General features: G+C 40.3%; 1 protein-coding gene across 1 annotated transcript in view; it reads left to right on the forward strand.

Annotated features, from left to right (window-relative positions):
• Nucleotides 1-20,930, forward strand: part of fndc3a (fibronectin type III domain containing 3A) — a 54,196-nt gene that overhangs the window by 6,777 nt on the left and 26,489 nt on the right. Inside the window, exon 3 of the mRNA XM_046073429.1 lies at nucleotides 10,057-10,132. Within this exon, the coding sequence (XP_045929385.1) occupies nucleotides 10,057-10,132 (76 nt within the window). The remainder of the gene's footprint in view (nucleotides 1-10,056; nucleotides 10,133-20,930) is intronic.

The following is a 20,930-nucleotide window of genomic DNA, read 5'->3' on the forward strand; positions in this document are numbered from 1 at the left end:
CACACGTACTTTAGACTCAGGAGCACAGATACTATTATACTTTTCCCAACTGGGTTTGTGATTCTGTATTGATTGATCTTTGGTTTTCTCTTAAATCAATTTTCTCAAATAATGGTATGTAAGACTCTCAAGGCTTGATTTGAACAGCTCATTGGTTTTATGCCCTGATAACTGTTATTTACATTTTCATATTCTTCTTTAAGCAACGACAGTTTGTCGGACTTAGCAACAGTAACTAAGGGGGGCGTGACTTAGCAAAGGGTCAATTGACCCTTTGCTAAGCATAGTTACTGTTGCTAAGTCCGACAAACTGTCGTTGCTGCCACTGTCTATTACTTCACTCTCTGGAGAAATATTATCAAATTTTTGGTAAAATGCGATCTCAGTAAGACGCAAACAGTTTTGCAGTTGCATTAGACATTTGAAGGTTTTATTCAGGCTGTCAAACTGACGTGAAAAAAATAAAGACAGAAGCTTAAGCTTTACCAATCACAGTGTGAAAGTGAACCACCGCATTACCTCACTATTGAGAAAGAGGACGACAATATTAAGGATTAACACTGTTCATGGACAGCTCTAGTCTCTAATTACTATTACAATCATTAAAAAGCAGAACAGTAGGGTTATATAACGTTAGATTCAGTAGTAATTTAGCTAGCGTTAGCTAACTAACATTACATTAGGAACAATACACAGTCAACATTTTTCTGGATTTGTTTTAGGTTTTGGAAAGGGAATAAATCATACTTCTCCTTTCAACCTCTCTGGGTAGAGACTGTAATTATTACAAGTGCCCCGGGAACAGCTTTGACCATCTATTGGAAAAATACAGCAAAAAGAAAAGCTAGAAAACGGCACATTTTGTGTCGGACCTCAGTTAGAGTGAGACCTATACTGCGCTGTGATTGGCCAGCTGCAGATAAGAAAAGTCAGCAGATGACTGAAAGGCACTTTACAATAACAGCTTGACTTTCCTCACCTGCAAAAAGGCATTTCTAATCCTGGTCAACAACGCGTTAATTGGTGATATCACCATATCGGTGACTTCAGGGAAGCAGGAGAATTTTCCAGTTCTGTTGTTTCTTTGTCATCTCCGACAGTGGCCATGGTGTCTCGAAAAGTTCAGGAGACCATTAAGGTACACTGTGTTGCCTTTGAAATGTTGTTGTTTTATTTTCTTTTTCTTCTGACACTCACGAAATAGGGGTGGAGCAAAAATAAATCCTGCGAGAAGCTTCGATCCTGCTTTTGACGATGGAGGTCGAAATCAATTGACTTTCGATTTAGAATCGTAATCTTTACACCCCTACTTTCATTGCATTAATTGTTCAGCAATGTTAGTTTACTTTTGAAGCTGGCACTAAATACAATGCTTTCTCTGAAGTTTTTGCTACAAAAACAGACACAAGTTTAGCACTATTTGATTTTCAAGAACTTTTCAAGTTTTGTTGTTTGAACGTTGCTGTGAATAAGATGTAGCTTATGTGTGTTGTGTGTCTGAGGAGGTGTGTAAATATCATGACAGCTGCAGAGTGAGGAACAGGAACCACTGGAGGGGTCTGGGCTCTGACAGAGCGAGGCAGGACTGTGGTGACAGTGAAGAGGATTCACAGCGATGGCTGACCCCGCCGTTTCTGACCTTTTTAGTTGGAGAAGCTGCAAGGACACCTCATTCTTTGTTCTTGGTTTCTTTTTCCCAGTCTTGGCTTGGTATTAACGCTCTGTTGGACCAATTATTCTGAGTCAGAGAAGAAGCTGTTGTCTTGGGATCATTACCTGAGATGATTCCTTTTTAGAGATTTGTCTACAGTATGATTCACTGCTTCCATCCATTTATTCCCCCCTCCCCAGCACCGGGTTTTTCTGCTCTTGCCATTTGGTTTGTAGCTAAATTGGTAATAGATGAATCAGTCTGTTTCTGTCAATTTTTAAGCACAGCTAATGTCTTACGTACTTGGCTGTTGTCTGTGCTGATGGGTATGCATATTTTCTTCCATTTTGTTCATTACTCTTTTTCATTAGACCTGCCATTTAATGGTTTCATGTCCTTTTGTGCTTGTGCTTTCGTTGTTCTGTTTTGATGTTTGTTAGGTCTGGGTTTGTAACCTCATAGACTGTAAGTGAAAAACACATTTTGAGAAAAATTGTATAAGCTGTTAAGCAGAAATAGTTCATTGCAGTTACTTTCCAGAATATTCTCAGTGGTGGCAAGAGTGGTAGAACTTCTTGCTGTGCAGAAACCCTTTCCTAGGACTCATTCAGTCTTTCAGGAAATACGTATAATGTATAATAATCCTTAAGGACTACATAGTACATTTGAAGAATAGTGTAGAAAGAGAAATTGCTTTGAATTTCCTTTCTAATCTAACATGGTGTTATTCACATGTAATTATGTTGTTTTTAAATCTTCACATGACAGGACCCAAATTGGAACACGGACCCCATTTAATAAGATTCTGTCACAGGGTCCCCTATCTGATTTTTCCTTTTTAGATGTTTTAGTACAGGATGTGTATGGATGTAATTATAGTGATAATAAAGGATTCCCCCTATTTACTGGAATGCCCTTTAACACCTTCAAGAACCCCTGGGGGTCACAGGACCCCACTTTGAGAACCACTGTTCTGTGACTTGAGATGACTGTTTGCTCTTGTTGTGTGAAAGAACACCCAGCATTAAATAGTAAGTGCATGAACTGAACAGCGAGCACCCAGCCATGAGTGTGTGGTCTGCTTATGGCTACGTGCCATGCGTGGGCTAATATTACTGTAGAATAGTGAGGTCGCACTCCCGACTCAGCCATCTTTGGTGCTGGCCTTGTATGCTATAGCCAGACACAGGAGACAAGGCCTTGGACATGTGCTTCACACAAGTTGCCAGAGGGCTTGAGATGTTGTGACAAAAATGCAGCCCACTATGCTTGTCTCCTGTTCAGCCACTGAATCATCTGTGAAGATGAGGGTGAGCCCACTGTTTGTCAACTCTTGTGAGGAGGTGGACAGTGCGTGACTCAGCAGTGTTTAGGACACTTTCATCTAAACCAGTGAGACAAACCATACCATTATGACTGCACCAATACTGAAAGCAAAAAAACAGGTACTGAATATTTTATCAAGTAAATTAAGTAAAACAAATACTGATCTGAGCTCAACTCAGTAACCATTAAAGTACAACAGCTGATCAAGATATGCACTGAAAGCTTTAAGCTAATACATCAGATGTCAACATTTATGTTTAATATTGTAGTACACGGTCCTTGCATATTAAATAGATAAACGAAAATAGTAACATTAAGTAAACACAAACCATAGCATAATGTTTTGTCAGTTTAAAATGCAATTTTATGTAGTAATGGTAGAAAGAACGCACCTGAATAAATAAGCAGGGATTGTAAATTATATTGTAAAACAAATACATTATGTTAATGTTACACTTAAGTAACTACAGTCACATAATAATAATAATAATAATAATAATTTGAATCAGAACTTCAGAATTTCCTCATCAGTATTTTGATGCTAACACTCTGGCTGGATGGGGAGACAACCCAGGGAGAAAAGATACGTCTGTGGAAAAGAGTAAAATTTTTAATTAAATAATATAATTAAAAAATTTTAATGTGTTGGAAATTCAGGAGACGCACATAAGGCTTCGGTATTAAAAATGGCCACTACCTGGAGCAGGCTGACTGACAGACCAAACAAAGTCGAAGATAGAAGGACCTTTGCCAGGACATTGACCTGGTACCTAATGACAACTCTTACAGATGTACAAAGTGCTTTAGCTATGATGAGAGTTTCCTCTGGAAGGAATACACTCAGTTCAGCAGTCTACAAGGGCTGGGCTATGCGGTAGAGGAGCCAGATGGAAGGTACTTCTGAGGAGAAAAAAAGCATACGACAGCATGCCTGGAGTTTGCAGAAATTAATGTGAAATTTGCAGAGGGCATGAGCCAAAAGACAATGTGGTCTGATTAAACAAACATTGTAATAGCTGTAATAGAGATCTCTCTATCAGGCAGAATTTTATAGAAGATATTAAAGGGAGCAACAACCTGAGCCATATACAGGCATAGTCATGAGTATAAATGCTCTTCATAGCAGCATCCTTCTTTATTTGTGTGCTGATTTGACATTTAGCTAGACAGTGATACTTAACATGCACCCAGACCAAGACTCCATAATAAATCATATTTGAAATTAGTTCAATGACGTCTCACCAAATTTAGAAAGAATGTGGAGACCATAGACTGTATGGGTGGAGACATGACAAAGTACAGGTTTACCAAACTGATGTAGACTTTGTCAGTGGTTGAATAATTATTGGGGGAAAAATTTAAATGGCAGATGTAAAAAATGTGAGGTTTTGTTCATAGAATCACTAAGGGATGTACCTGAAACAGATGTCACCATATAATGTCAACATAATTGTGCCCCTTTTAAACATAATATACTTTACACTAATACCAATATCACATAATACAAAACCCTAAGTCTTCATTAGTCAGTAATAGTTGGTGTAGGTTGTGCTGTTAATAGAAATATGCTGAGATAGTGAGTGGAAACAAAAAAGCGAATTAACATAGTTAACAGAAAGCTGGTGGAAAATAAGGTGTGGCTCAGGTTTCAGATAATACATGGATGTGTATGGTTGACTGTGTGCTTTGATACTATTTTGTTCTCTGTATCTCCTCTGTGACATATTGCTAAGAGGATAACTAATATTTACAAAGACTTGCTACAGCATGAACACCACTTGGAAAGATTTTTTCCCCCTGTCTGTTTCTATCCTACTCTCCTGTCATGCAACGTTTCCAAGGGATCCTGGAAGGTGGAGGATTGCCTTGAATTATAATTGCACACGTAAGCGTATGCCATCAGCTGCAGGGAGACTGGGTTAGTTCCTGGCTAGTTCCATCACTGGCAGGATTTTCCCTGTGTCATTTGGCTCTCGTTTCCTGTCCACCCAGCTGCTATGTCACATCAACGCACAGTAAACAATTAAGAGGAACAAATAGTGAGAAACCTGCACTGAGTCACTAGTGGCTGAGAAACGTCAGAGCTAACAGCCGTGAGCATCACCCAGAGCAAGCCCATTCTCTGGGGTAATAAAAAACAACAGTGGCCACCTGTGTGACGGTGTGTGCTAATTGATCCACACTCTCTTTGCGTACATGGACATCTTTACAATGATCGGAACAACATATATTGTTTAACCTTCAGACATACTGTTATATGTATTTGTGGCTGTGTATGGGATTTCCTTTGTTCCTGTTATCTTAATGCATGGTTTCTTCCATGTAAAAAAATAAAATAAAAGTAGGCCTGTTGTGAATGTGACCAGGAAACCATTGCACATTACTGTGCTTAGTCATCTGTGTGAAAAGTAACCTTTGCAGTATCCTAGCACTGTTTCAGAGTCTGTCTGCTTTCAAGTCATCATTCAGATGGTTTCTGATATCCGCTAGTCATTGATACATTCATTCTATTGGCTTGGCTTTGGTAGAGCTTGAGTGTATCAACAGCAGCTTTGTAAATTCCTCTAAATATCTTAATAATCTGTCTATATTCTAAACCCAAAAACACTAATCATATCACACAACAGCACAATATTATGCAGTTGTAACTTTATATATATTTTATTTTATATAATATTTTGGCTGAATTTCATACAAATTGTTCTGTAATATCAGTCTCTGTTATTGTATAAGTATATATGTGGGGAATTGTAACAAGGAACACAAAATGTGCTTGTTTTGGTTGTGCGTGGTTTGGTTGTGAGTTAAATGTTTAGGGTTTATTGTGTTGATCTAGTTGTTCTTAACCGTCTATAGTTCAATAAATAGAATCTCAGGAGTTTAGTTACTAAGGGTTTGCTGTGGTTTTTAATCACTATCAAATTAGATAGCATTTGTCCATAATTTATATGTTATTTGCCCTGCAAAAAAACACAGAAAAGCAGCAAATCTAAAACTTTGGTTTGTTTGGTTTACTGCAACATGTATTTCAAATGTATATAAAAATTTACTTAAATAGCCTAAAGGGGGCACTATCTTGAATTAACATCCCAAACTCCTTGATTGTACAGGTTCTCAGTAAAATGGCCATATAGATGGTTAATTTGATCAATTTGAAATTGTAACCCCTTATGCCTGTGTGTTCTAAAATGTTTTGTTTCTTTTTTCTTAGTATTCTTCTTCCATATTTTCCTAAAGTGATTTCACTTCATAAGCCTATTGTACATGGACCTTGATCACTGCTGCAAGAATTTAAATTCATCTTTTTTAAACGAACCATAGAAGTTAATTTTGTGGAATGTGTCATAGGTGCACTCCTTGCGCAGCAGTATCAGTGACGCAGAGTGTCTTTTAACTTGGCACATGCTGATCAAGTGATCAGCACTGTCGCTTTAAGGAATGATCCATGTTGAATGAATGAGGACAGATGTTACTGAAGCAGTAAATACTTGCAAGCTCTGTTTATTGTGTCGCTATACAAATAGGGTCTCTGTTTTGACTGTCAGTGTGCTGCTTTGTGATCTCTGAAGACGGTAGAGAACTCGAGGGTATAATTGTCGCCAGCGCTGGAGCTCTGCAATTGATCTCCCACCACCTCATCTCCTCTCACATCGATCGGAGTATTAAGAGAGGGTGTATGGCATGTTGCTCTATGAATGGGAGAGAGAGCCAGAGAGAGTATGAGGGGGAGGGAGAGAAGAGAGGGAGGGAGAGGGACTGTAGCGTAGTCGTATATGTCAGCCTCAGAAGCTGCGTGGGTCGCTCGGCTCCCTCACGCCATTGTTGTTGTTGTGAAAAAAGGCAGAACAAAGGACTCCCCACACTGTGGAACCTTTATACCTTTGTCAGCTCAGCTGCGCTATTATCACACCCTGATGGAATACTATTTAAATTAACCAAATTAAGGAGCAGAACAGGCATTAACTGAGCTGGCACACAGTCAAGGAGGAAACTGAATAGCAAACTGAGGCATCATCCAGTCCTTCTCTAATTTGGTCATGTTTTCTTGGGTTGATCCGCCTCCCTTTCCGGAGAGTGGCCACTGCTGATAAGGTTTCAATCCCTTCTCTGAAGGTTTGGCGCGGACATCGCTGTGGCTTATTTGTTGAAGGGGTTGCTGTGGATACATGACGGTAGGGAGGCTGCACTGAAGCCAGAGGCAAGAGTGAACAAGCCGCCTGCTGCAGAGAGTGCCGCTATGGAGCAGATGAGGCTGAACCAGGCTAAGCAAACATGAGATTCACGCCACGCTTTCTGTGAAGGCTACAACGAGCGGAAGAGACTAAGCCCCATCCGCCTACATAGCTCCTGCTGCACTCTTTACCTCTCGCCAGTTTCTTCCTGTATTTTGTGCAGGAGTTGATGGAAGTGGAGGGTGTAAAGGATTAGCCCAGCCAGATGTGTTAGCATTGCAGGTCATATGATTTCTCATGAGGGTTGGGTGAAGTGGTGGAGGGTCTGATAGACCCTGGAGCATCTTTTCCTTTCTTTGTGACAGCGTGAATAGCGACGCCTGAATGAGAAAAAGCAATGCGGGCAACAGTAAGTAGCAGTCAGATCTTTTGCAAGCATACTTTCCTTTCTTTTGATTTTATGAACGTGCAATGAATGTCAATCAGTATTGATGTCAAATGTAACTTCCAGTGTTGTGGATTACATTTGAAAAGGTAGACCTCCCTTGGCCCTGCACCTCCCAGCCTCCCCCACCTACCCCACAAGCCCATACCCCCCCCCCCCCCCCCCCCCCCCCCCCCCCCCCCCCCCCCCCAATCTACACTTGCTGCTGACGCTGCCTATGTGGGTGTGTATGAACATATGAGCTTCTGTGTGTGGCAGTCAAAGGGCTCTTTCCTCTCCGTGCTGAGCACATGAATGGGAGCAGTGTCAGAGATGGAGGTGCTGATGATTTCTGTGCTTGAAGAGAACCATAGCCAAAGCCCTCTGCCAGGGGAGTGTAGATTCTATGACAGCGACTTCCACAAGAGTGAGGTAACTAGCGCCCACACACATTGCCGGGCAACAAAAACCTAGTTATATGTGTTGTTTTGGAGTTTATAAGAATATGTTAATGATGAAATTGAGATGAGTCGTTGTGAGGGGTTTCAGGGATTTTATTACAATCGGACCTGTTGATTAAGTGAATGAAATACAGATGGTTAATCTTCAGTTCTTTTAATCATTTTTGTTTTATTTGGCTGCTGTCAAAGTGGAGTGAGATTGTCAGAAACATTGAAATGGTTTTAAAAGTTTTTTCCTTGGACAAAATGCACCTTTTTTTGTTCTGACGCTTAATTCTTTTGTAATGACAGAAACAGCATGACTCAGGGTAGCAGTGTGTACCTGACATTTCCAACAGCCATGATGAAATCAATAAATGGTATGCAATATTAACAGTTTAAAATTGTTAGGTTTATGGTTAAACATTAAAAATGTATGTAAAGCCTTAAAACCTTTTTTTGGTATTGGGAGAAACAGTTTGATAAAAGTCACAATTTCTGAGCATTTTAATTTACAATATTGACACAATATTTTTAGACAGAGGCTAATTGTTACTTTTTTACTATGTCAAAAATGGGTTTAAATAATAAATCACTTCCTTTGCTTCCTGTTTCAATTTTCATAGTTTATGTGTGGGATAGTGAAGTGGATATATCTTTCGTGTGAGAGACCCGGGTTCAGTTCCCACTGTGACATCCACCAACGTGTCCCTGAGCAAGACACTTAAGCCCTAGTTGCTCCAGAGGCATGTGACCTTTGACATATATAGCAATTGTAAGTTGCTTTGGATAAAAGCGTCAGATAAATTACTCATTATTTTTTTATATAATATATTAATATTAATTCATCTGTAGGCAACATCTGTTGAATGTTCCTGGAATGTACAGGTTATTGTTTTTATGTCATATTTACTTTTTCATTTATTAAATATGACACTGACACAAAAGTAAATTTACATATATTAACACATACTTTTAGTAGTTATCAATTAAATTCAACCATTTTTTATTGATATACAAAATGAGCAGCTATTTAAATATATTGTTGTGAAAGTTTCATTGAGTATTGAGTTTATTTGTTATCCACGATTAGGCCTAGCTGTTCTTATGCCTTTTTGCAGAGACAATGGTTTTTATTGATATTTGTCTGCTTGTCGTCTTGTTCCAGTTATTGCTTCATTAAAGTCATCCACCAACTCTTAAGTCTTTAATATGGTTTGTCTGACTAAATATGAACTGAAAATACATATTTGATTTGTAAACTCAAAGCTGTATTTATTATACTATACTGCCTCTTACAAACAATCCTACATTCTATGGATGATATCTCTTGAAATTGACAGTGAAAGTTGATGTAGAACATGAGCTTGTGTATTGATTGTGTCTGTTACAATCAACACCCCCTACCCCCTTTCACACACAAAAAGTGTACTATTGATGGCTTGATTTGTCCAGGTATGTCAGTGGTCATTGCTGTTCTCATTTAAATCTCCCGTTTAAAAAAAATATTCTGTTGAAAATGAAGATTGTTTATCCCCCCAGCTAAATTGAGGACCACATTGGAGAAAGACTTGCTGCCACCTCAGCCCCATAGATTGTCAATCTTGCTCTCGGTTAATTTCTCCTGTTGATTTTGTTGATTCATGGGTTTTTGTCCTGAAAACAACTGCTGGGGGTGATTGAAAGTTAAAGGTGACCTATCTGAAGTGAAACAGGCTGGAGCATGTGTCCCATAGAAGACTTTTTCTTTGTTCTTACTGATGCTGTGTTATTTCTTTTGCTTGGACCTTCCTCTGCCTGTATCCATGTTGACATGGTATGAGATCGCTGCGTGCTTTACACAGAAACATTGCTGCTTTTACTAAAACTCAACTGTAGCTTCTGCTTACACAAATGCCACCGTGTAAAATTGTCAATGTACAAATGGGGCTTCGGTTTTAATAAATAACAAAATAATTTAAAAAAACTGTTCCCTATACAACAAGCCTGAAAGTTAACAAAGATTAGATTAGTCCAATGAAATGTTGCTTTGTTTTGCCACAGGTAATCCTGGTGCAGGTAAACCCAGGTGAGGCCTTCACTATTCGACGAGAGGATGGTCAATTTCAGTGTATCACAGGTAAGAAAGCTGTTCTGTTGTTATGCATATCCTTTCAGTGTAATTCTGCTTCAGGAAATGTATAAATCATTTAATAGACCTTAGTACTTAATAGTCTTCTTATACCCTGATGTCTATGGAAAGCCAAGAGACTTGTCTAAATTAATTTATACAGCAAATATGGAAAATATCGAGGACTGAGCAATATAGTTGAAGTGAATATCTTAATAATAAAACCTTCCTAATATCGAGTGGCTCAGGTGATGTTCAGTGCAATAAATGGTTCTTCTTGTATAATATAACTCTTCACGTAGGTAAAACAGAAACTCAAATAATTAATTTAGTTACTTTCTCAAAAAGACATTTGTTTGGATTCAGTGGTTTTGAGTATTTAATTTGGTCACCTGTAAAAATAAACACTCTTACAAGGAGATTGTGCTTAAAGAAAACGTGATGAATTTGCACTTTTTCAAGAGCACAAACACAGGCAGGGTTTTTTACTGTACATTTGTGTGTGGTTGATTTATTCAAATGTACATAAACATTTTTTGAAGGAGGTAAAACGAAATCAAATGAGCTTAGAATCTCTCTGCCTGTACGTGTAGATAATTATGACAAATCAAGAGACTTTTTAAAATCCAGTGTTGAGACATAGAAAATTCTCATCTTATCATGAGATTGCTAAGGGATCTTGCAGTTCCCTTAGGGTTTCATGTAGGTGTTTAACAAATGTGGTCCGGCATCGCCTCTCATTTTTTATTTCCAATGGACTATATCAATGGGCGCAAACCAAAATGACTTTGGATGCAATTGGATTGACCTAAAACCAATCAGAACTATGAAAGGTGACCAGCGGAGCCAGTTGGTAAATTTACTTTTACCAAATCCTGTCCGAAATACAGAAAACTCATCTTTCTTATCAACAAAAGCCTAATGTTAGCCTATATCAAAAGGCTTAAGTTAACTAAAGCTAGCTCGCTAGCACTGACTGCAGCAAGCTGTTTTTTCCCCCTCTGTTTTGTTGAAACATACTGTTGGTACTAAGCAAAACACCTTCACCAGCCTATTCGCAAACCCCTGCAGTGCAATTGCAGCAACTTAGCTAGTCATTGACGGTGCTAATGAATCACTGTCAAATTGACTTAAAGGTTTGAAGTCAATGTGATGATAGCGACGTAGTGAACTAAACATAATGTCATGGATTTTGTCAGAAATACATTTTAGTTGGCAGATTATGTACATAATGAATTTAACACCTCACAGTTTTATGATAAGTCTCCATCTTCATGTTCCAAATTGTGATTTCAGTGACATTATTGGCAAAAACAAAACTACCCGACCTAGGGGCTGATGTCACCCAAAAAGGGGCGGGGGCATGAGGCATGGACAAAGCAACCAGATGTGTTGCTCTCATCTACTAGATAAACGGTTGTAATTGGCCCGAAACAGGCCGGGTTGGCTGGAAATCTCTCTGTAACTAAACAAAAACTAGTTAAATGAAATATGTATCCTAACATGATGAAAAATAGGCAGTACACATGGAAGCTGACCAATTAAGAACAGACGCACAAACTTTCTTCCAGAAAATGTACTTTTTGCATATAAAAGCATCAACTTAATTTGTATTGATGTTTTTATGACAACACTTCCTGTAGTACAGCATGTGTCACCCCTGCTTTTTACCCATAAAAAACTCCTGTGTTACATAAACTCCTAGTCATTTTTATCCCCTCATCGGCTTTGCTACCTGTATGTCATTTGGCATGCTATTCTTCCTGCTAATTTGACAGATGATAAAATGGGCTGTGCACGACTGTCATAATGTAAAATAGGCATATGGTATAATTACAGTGTGTTGGCAGAGGAGATAGGGCAGAAAGGCGATGTTTGAGGAAGATGTGTTACACATTCCTATTTGTCATTTCCTTCTCCTCAATTGTTGATGATTGCGCTGGCTTTGTGACAACAACAATGAAGTCTGGCTCCAACACATTGCTGACATTGTGAACGGAAGACAGCTGGAGGAGTAGTTGTAGGAGGTAGAGCTGTGGGTCCATAATTGTAAACGATTATGATAAAATGTAGTTGCCTGGGAAAACATAGATCTGAAAATGATTTGCTTTGTTTATGGCTTGCTCCACAGACATCCCTCCATGTTTACAGGCCACTCTTTTTTTTTTTTTTTTTCTCTTAAATGGTTAATTTGATTTAATACAGAAAAAAAGGATGATGGCATGATAAAGGTTAGTGAATGAATAATGTTTGCTACCCTTAGTAACCACAGCAGGCAGGCGTTCCACATTTTAGCATATATTTAATGACCCATGTATAGACCAGTGCTTATTATCTCACTGTTGACAGTGGTATATCTCATCTGTAGCTTTTGACTATGCCTTGTGATGAATATGAGTAACAATGGGACAATAGGCATGTGCAATAGGCATCAGGCATCCAGGTTTAGATGACAAAGGAGCAAAAGCGGTGAAATAAAGAGATGCTGCCAAGGCAAGAAGCCATCATACAGTTTGCTCAAGCAGGGGCACTTCTCCCTACTCCTGTCTGACTGAGCTCCCACACCGGCCCCCCATTACGAGCTGAGTAAACCTTCCTAATAGGGAGCGAGCATACATAGTCTCTCCATCAGAGGCGAAACAAAGAGCTGAGAGGTGCCACATAGATCAGTGTGACTGCTACTAACTGGCCTGTCACAGGGTGCACTCATCTCTCGGTGACGTGAATAGAGGGATGACTCACCGCTTGCGGTGCAACGAGGGAGGAAGAGTGTGCGTGCGGGCATCCATGCACACATGCGCATGTGGTTGGTTGGTTTGTTGGTTGATTTTGTTTGTTGTGTGTTCACAACGACAGACTATCCCTATTCACTTAAGTGTCTGTTGTGCATATTCATACTTTCACCTTTAACCCTAGTATGTATTGACAGGGACAGCATGACACAGTTACAAAGCCAGGATGATCTAATTTACACACATTTTTCAGGATTTGCTCCATCCAACAACAGTCGAGTATTCAATCATGTAATTTTAGCAGCTGGGTGTGCGTAATTGCGTCGTGTTAGCGCATGTTAGGCTGCTTAATATGAACAGACAATCTTGTTAAAAGCAGTTTATAGAAGGCATTTGCCTTTTTTGATATCTGCCTTGGAGGAGAGGCCTTTAGCAAGGGAGGCTAATTAGAGAGGCCATTTGGCATCTTCCATCCCGCCATCCTCCTTGCTATAAGGGGAGTTCTGTATGCGAGTGGACAAGCCCTCTTAGCTTCCACTGAGACCTCCAGCGCTCCATAGTTCGCCTTTTTGCAGCGTCTGCCACTGTAGATCTGAAGGCTGTATTACTGGCACCAAGTGATAGACCACCTGATAAGCTTGGTCACTGATGAGGCAAGTCGACATCAAGACCACTGGGTTGATTAGATCCACTTCTTTATCGGACTTTGCCTGCCAGTGATTCACATCACTTTGGATGATTCATTCTCTGGTTGTTGGCTGAAAGCATCGTCTAGTTCCATCAGGCTTAGTGAGCCTGATAGAGATGTGTCTTCTCCTACAAAAGCCAAGACAGCCATTCAGGCATCTCGACAGGGAGCTAAAGAGTGTGTGTGTGTGTGTGTGTGTGTGTGTGTGTGTGTGTGCGCACGCGCACATTGGTATGTGCATGCATACACCTGGGTCATTTTGTAGCTTGTCTGCCTTTTCTCTCTGTTAGATACTGGTTGGTCAGTCAACCCATCTGTCTTCTTGTCCCTTATCTCTGATGCCATTGCTTTGAAACACCTCATCGCATTCCTGATGGTACTGCAGATGTGATTAGTCTATTTTCTGTCAGAGGGACCTGAGACTGTCATGTCACCTCTGCCTGAAACCGAGCAGCCAGGACTGTGCCATGACATGCTTTCATGGCACAGAATAGCATAATCAGTCATTAGAGGCACGTTTCCTTCAGTTAGCTAAAAATAAATATCTGTAGGCAATGTTATGTTGTGTATGGATGCCAGCACGTTGTACGGAAGATAAAACACAATGCGAGCCAGACTACCTCAGCTAGCTTTGCATTAACATGCATTTTTCCTTATTTGGAGAACAGAAATGGGGTGTCTGTCTGTCCTCCTATCTTTCCTCATTTTCCATACCTCTATTTATTCAAAACCTTCCATTGTGGCTGGTGAGCGGTCAGCAAGGACATAAAACCATCATCAAAGTATGGGCTTGCAGTAGGGGGCAGGTATTGTGCTTCCAGTGGTCAGTCCATTATTATAACAGTGAATACACAGCATATAAAATTGCATGGGCTTGCACGTTCGTATCCATTAAGATTAAAACCCATGCACACAATTGTGGGGTGGTTGTGTGTTTCCTCACCCCAAGCACCCTCTCCCAAACAAAACTCTTCACATATGGTTCACATAATTGGACCGCAAACATCAGACACATAAGCACATTATTTTTATACACCCACACCCCTCCCTTACCTAACTCCGAGTACATGTACACAAACATATGCGTGCGGACGCACACACAGGCGCAGTTCATTCACCGCTTCCGCAGTGTGTAGCTCTAAGAATGACTGAGCTTGTGACTCATTCTCCCATTGCTGCGTTGATACCAACGGGGAGGATAAAAGGTAAAGAGGATGATAGAAGATGATAAGAAGGAGGGTGTCCAACAAAACCTTTTTGTTTTTCTTCTAAGTTTTGTCAGGTTTGGGATGACTGGAGAAGGGCAATTGCATGTCCAATCAGCTGTTTATGTTATTTACTTTGAAATGATCAATGTCACTGCTGGGTTTGTGAGGTTAGCTTCTTGTTAGAGGAGGAGACGGTGGTTTTAGAATAGAATGTTAATGTCCCGAACTGAGCCAAATAATTCATTATTTAAATCCAGCCCCTGTGGTCATGGCCCTTCTCGTACTGAATTTGTCTGGCTGAGAGCAGCAGCAGCAGCAGCAGCAGTGTGATGTTCTGTAATAAACACAAGCACAAAGGTTACTGATTCCCTCTCCTGTAAACATCATTCATGCTGGTGGTGTTGCAAGAAGCATGTGAATGCCTTAAAATATCATGAATTCAGACAAAGTTTACTAACATAAAAAAGGCTATTCTTATTAAATTGTTTTATTTTACAGCATCCTCCCTCAGACTCTGGTTTGCACATAGATCAACACAGAATGTCCTTTTCCTCTTTTTCCACTTGCTCCCTCCTCTATATGCCTGAATTGGTGGTGGTTGGATGCTGACTGGCATGTTTTAGAGAAGTAGCAAGGAAGAGGACGAGCATACACATATATGATTTCTGCTAATACAATGTTACGCTTATTGTAGGTACAACCCCCATATGGAATACCTATCCTGCGTGAAAATGTCATGCGAAAAGAGAACCACTTGACACAGTGTCATCGCTAAAATTTAAGATTAGTTTTAACTTTTTTGTTTTATTGGCAGTTCAGTACTTAGCCTTGTTCCCTTGCTTAGCTGTAATTATTAACCTCTGTCAGTTAGTCTGTTTGCCTTCCCTTACCTATCCCCTTTCTCCTCTATTGGTGGATGGAGACAATTTATTAGTTCTAATTAATAATCAAGCCTGCTCCATCTTTATAGGCTCACAGTTCATCATGTTGCCATTGAGAGCTTATTGAGAGCCCCTTTATGAAACTGCTCTGTCTCTGTCTTAACCTGTCTCACTCTTGTGCCCTCTGTCTGTGTGCCTTTCATGATTTTTGTCTCCCATCTCTTAACCTAGCCAGCCTCTAGCTTGCCGTCTCTGCTTCTTTTTATTCTTCGTATCTAATTGAGGGTTCATTTGTATATCTGATTAAACCTGACAGTTTGCTTGGATTGTTGCTGTTATTTCAGAGCCACGTCTGCCAAGTTTCCTCTGTTTGCAGAAAGCCTTAAAAGATCTGCATGAAGTCCCACTTGAGTTTGTTTTCTAATGATCTCGATCCATTTTCAGACGAGAGGAAACAGGTGGGTGCTTAATGTGGCCTCACCACCCTTGCGTATCTCTGTAAGTGCATGCATGTGTGTGGCCATGTAACTGGCTTTTGATAAGTCTCTCCCTCTGCTTTTTCACCCAACCTGAACAATTATCCCCATCTCCCTTCAGTAACCTCCAGCCCCGTCTCGACTTAGACACACCGCACCAATTGATCCTGTCAGCCTGCCTCAGGAGGCAGAGAGGTGAAGGCAGGTTATGTGATGTTGACAGGAGATGATGGTGTTCCCAAAGTGTAGCCTAGCCTCTGTTTACACTGCCAGAACGGGCAGTTTGTTTGTGGCTATTCTTGGCTCAGTGGCAGCCTGCCGTTCTGTGGAGGAGGACTGATGTTTTTCCCGTGGCTGCTTCCTCGGGAAGGCTGGCACTCCACGGCCACGTCAGCACAACCAATGCTTCAGTTGACTCGGGGAGGGGAGGGGGGATGTGGCCTTTTCTATCTGATCTCTGTCAGCACTCGTGCGTCAGTCTGATGTAAAAGAGTGGGTGTTCCCCCCCCCCCCCCCCCCCTCCCCCCATCTCCACCCTGCGTCTCTTCTCTCCCTTTCTCTCTCTCTTAGATGTGTGTGGCTCCCTCATCCTACCTCCCTCACCCTATGCTTTCTGCTGGTCTTCTTTTTCCCTACACTCTCCAAGTCGGTACACACAAAGCTTTTCATTCTAAATGGACAAACAATGGCATATTCAATGATAATGTGATTCATCAGATTTCTTGTTAGTCAGCATTAGTGGCACTAACTGGAGTTGCATTAATCAGTCATCACACAGGTGCACGGTGGCACCTGGCATAAGCACGGCATGATTTATTAGTCTTAAAAGTGAGTGGAGTTAACAGTACACTCTTTGAATTCCCACTCAAATGATATTGTAATCTGAAATCAATGAGGGCTGAGCCAGTGTGACTGCCTTCATTCAGGCTAAACTCTCCCATGCTCCCTGAATTGAGATTTATGTCCTCACACAGCCTGTTGTGTGTTATTAGGTAGGGAAATGACTCACTGCCTGTCAGTCTGCTGGCTAGGTGCACTGAGAGGGCCTTCAAAGCTCTTTGCCCTTTTGATTTTTTTACAAGAGGCCTACAGACTATTGGTCTTGTTCAATGAAGTTTATTGGAAGGTAGACTAATGCAGTATATTCCCAATGATTTTTCTACCAACAGAAAGTAATAAATTACAAGACTATCTGGCATTAGTAGTTAAAAGAAGTTTCCAGCCAGAAAGTGACTAGAGGGTTCCGATGTTTTGGGAAATGTGTATTTGTTTTAATATCTAATCCAAACCTGTGCCAACGTGGATCATGTTGATCTTTGAGTTTCTGAGACAGTTCAAATTTAAGACATTATTGCTGTTTTCGTGAAAAAACTAAAATAGTAAATGTAGCCTATCTATTGCATACAAATACAATACAATATAATAACACAACATCAGGTCACATTTTTCATCTCTATTTACTTCAGGTCAGCTCTGTCAACCACAATACCAATTATCTAGTAAGTAATAAATAAATTATGGCCATTGTAGTTCAAGAATGGCATTTGTCTGTATGATTGGGATACATGTGAAGTGAGCAAATGTGATAAGAACCAGTGATATGAACATGGTGCGAGTCATGTTCAATTAAACGGTAGCATAATAAATAATAAAGGGACTGTACTTATATAGCATGCCTTTTCTAGTCTTTCGACCACTCAGGGCGATTTACATTCACCCCAATCACACACTGATGGCAGAAGCTACCGTGTCAGTTCAAAGAAACTAATCAAACATACACACTCACACCTATGGAGTTCAGTATCTTGCCCATGGACACTTCGACATGTGGACTAGAGGAGCCTGGGGTCGAACCGCTGATCTTCTGATTAGTGGCCGACCCGCTCTACCTCTAAGCCACAGCCGCCAACATAATGAAAGATTTACTTACCTTGATGAAGTGTTGAAGGTTTTCTAGTTGGCACAAATTGCACAAGCCTAAATGCCTGTCACCTGCAGCTCTGCATCTACCAGTTCATTGTGGCTGCTTCTTATCCCTCCTTAACATATTTAAAACTGGTCCTCTGATAAAGAATGGCAAAGAAATGTCCGTTTCCTATTCTAATGATTATTTATTATTTAATAATAGCATTTGTTGCCAAAAGGAGACAAACAGTGTAACGCCAGCAATCCACTGACTCTGGCTACGGCGCGTGCCTAGCCCGGTGTCAAAGTCCACTGGAAGCATCTAGGAAGCATTTCAGCAGCTGAGCGTTATTTACTTGTTATTAATTTGTCCTTTTTATGCTTCTGCTACCTTTTTCACAGCTCCCCGTGACCCCGTTTCGTTCCGTCAACTTCAGGCTGTGTATTCCAAAAGGAGCATTTCAGAATCAGAGCGTTTTGCCTGTTGGATTTTGCTTATTTTGCATATTGCTACGTTTAGATTTTGTTGATTTGGTCATTAGTGCTTGTTTTTTGTGCTTCTACTTCTGATTAAGTAGGCTACATAGTTAAATTATTTCTTTTGTCTGTTTTAACTATGTTTATTGTGGTTTTACTATCGGGAGTTTTCCACAGGTGAAAATTTACTGCCTGCGTCTGGGACGCTCTGCGTCTGGTGGACTCACAATCATTGACTATAATGGCCGCAATTACCTGCAGCAACCGCGGCACAGCCGTAACGCGCCATAGCTGAAGTCAGTGGATTTTAGGGGCAAGAACAAGAATGCAGGAGTGGAAGAAATCTGCAAACCACAGAGACTGTTATATTACACAGGAGCTTCAAAAACACTGAAAGCATACCATGGCAAAACTATTTATTCTACTCTCTGTATAAACTCTGTATAAAGTATTTCTCAGTAAAACACAATACAATCCAACAGCAACCACATACTTCCAAAAGTTCCATAAAGTTGAATCAGCACCTGTTGAAAACAGTTTCAACAATAACTGAACTTTATAAACTACATGAAGGTAGGATTGATTGTAGGGCTGTTGTGTTAGACTGTATTTGTTTTTACTAGGTTTGCTTTACAAACAGGCGGCTGTCCATATGTCAACACTCACTTGCTGTTACTCTCCCTCTGAGAGGTGGAGTCTGGACTTCAGCACCTGAAGGGGTGTGTTCATTACACAGGCCAGCCTCTGTTGTCATGGGCCAATTATGGCCGGTCATTTAGAAATGCCTTCTCTCTGCTTACACCAGGAAATCTCTTCCTCAGGCAGACTGCTGGGAGGTCAGTGTGCGTTGTGGATCTTTTTGCTCTCCTGTATGACATCTGGTGTTAGGGCCCTTGTGTTTATGTCTTGTAAATGGTTTATAGTTTCTAAGAAGAGAAATGTGCGAGTGTGCAAACTTGGCACAGAGGTCCCTCTCTCTGTCTCTCTCCCAGGCTTTCTGCTGAGCTGTCACTTCTCTGAGCTGAGCTAAGCCGCTGCACTGGCCCCTACAACAGAGCCATGCAGGAAACTTTGTTGTTTCTCAGCACTTTTGTAAAGTGGTCTTGCATTTGCCAGTATTTTAAAAAATGCGTTTCTCTGCCTTTTCTTACTCATAGGTATTTAAAAAATGAAATAGTCATTGAAAATGCCGCTGGTTTAGAAGAGTGAATTGACTTCATGGGGATTTTCCCCCTACAGAGGTAATGTCTGAGGATGGCTCCAGTGAAAACCTGCCAAGTGTCATATGCCATAGGTGGCAAAATAGGATGAGTTATTATGATTGTCCAGGGTTGTGGAAGTAAAGCTCAATTTATTATCTGCATAGAAGGTTTAAGATGATCCGCTGTTTAAAGTGTCGGAGCACTTTCAAGGCTTGTATAGGCAATACAGCAATACAAAAGATATACAACTGTCTGTTCTGAAATAAATGTCTTTGATTAAAAAGGCAAAAGTGGTCAGAAAAATGTGTTGACAAAAATGTTAGGAGAGAAGTCAATAAAGCCTTATTCGATCACCAAGTTTAAAATTCTGTTGGAGATGTGGGATTCTGGGTCAATTTTGGATAAATTCATCAACTATTCTGTGGTGTTTTGAATTTGCTCCAGTTCTGGTTTGTGCTTCTAGCTGACATCTTTGCCATAGCAACAGCATACCGAGTACTGTACAGTTTTTCTTTTCCTGATATATTTGCAACTGATGGCTTTAACATAAACTAAAGTAACAGTTATTTTTCCGGCTAGGCCGTTACCAAAAATGTAGTAGAATAGACCGATACCAGTAAAATTCCACAATTCTCGATACCAATTTGATACCGTGGTAAAAAGAAAAACAGCTATAAATCCCATAGTTAAACACACACTCGTTTTAATAAAAACATTTGAACATGACAAAAAACAGCTTACAGCTGTCAAAGTTGTGAGAGGATGTCCAGGTTAGATGAGAGGTGATTTGATGTCAATATATTCATAAATGAGCAAGCTATTTAAATTACAACCTTGCACTGGACATATCTAATTATTAAAATAATTAATTTTTGGAATTATTCTTTACAATCAGGTGTGAAATGTTTAATGGTGGTCACTATCTATATTAGCAGTGGTTTGAGATTTTTTTTTTATGTTGGGAAAACCAAAAGTATTTGATAATTTGAAATGGATTTGTTTTGGACATTAAAGACGGTCCCTAACTCCGCTATAGTGACAGATGCATCTGACAGACTTGGTTCATAGTGCAGCAAACTGCATGATTAGCAATGATGATTTTCAGGTGATCAAAACTGTGAAACGTCCGCCTTAATTAGGAGAAATATTAATTAGGAGAAATCGAGGCTTTGACGCTGAGCTATTGAAGGTAACATCCGCTGAATGTGTCACCCCATTTCCACACGCATCTGTTTTCT

Source organism: Micropterus dolomieu, linkage group LG17 (assembly GCF_021292245.1).
Source record: "Micropterus dolomieu isolate WLL.071019.BEF.003 ecotype Adirondacks linkage group LG17, ASM2129224v1, whole genome shotgun sequence".
Taxonomy (NCBI): domain Eukaryota; kingdom Metazoa; phylum Chordata; class Actinopteri; order Centrarchiformes; family Centrarchidae; genus Micropterus; species Micropterus dolomieu.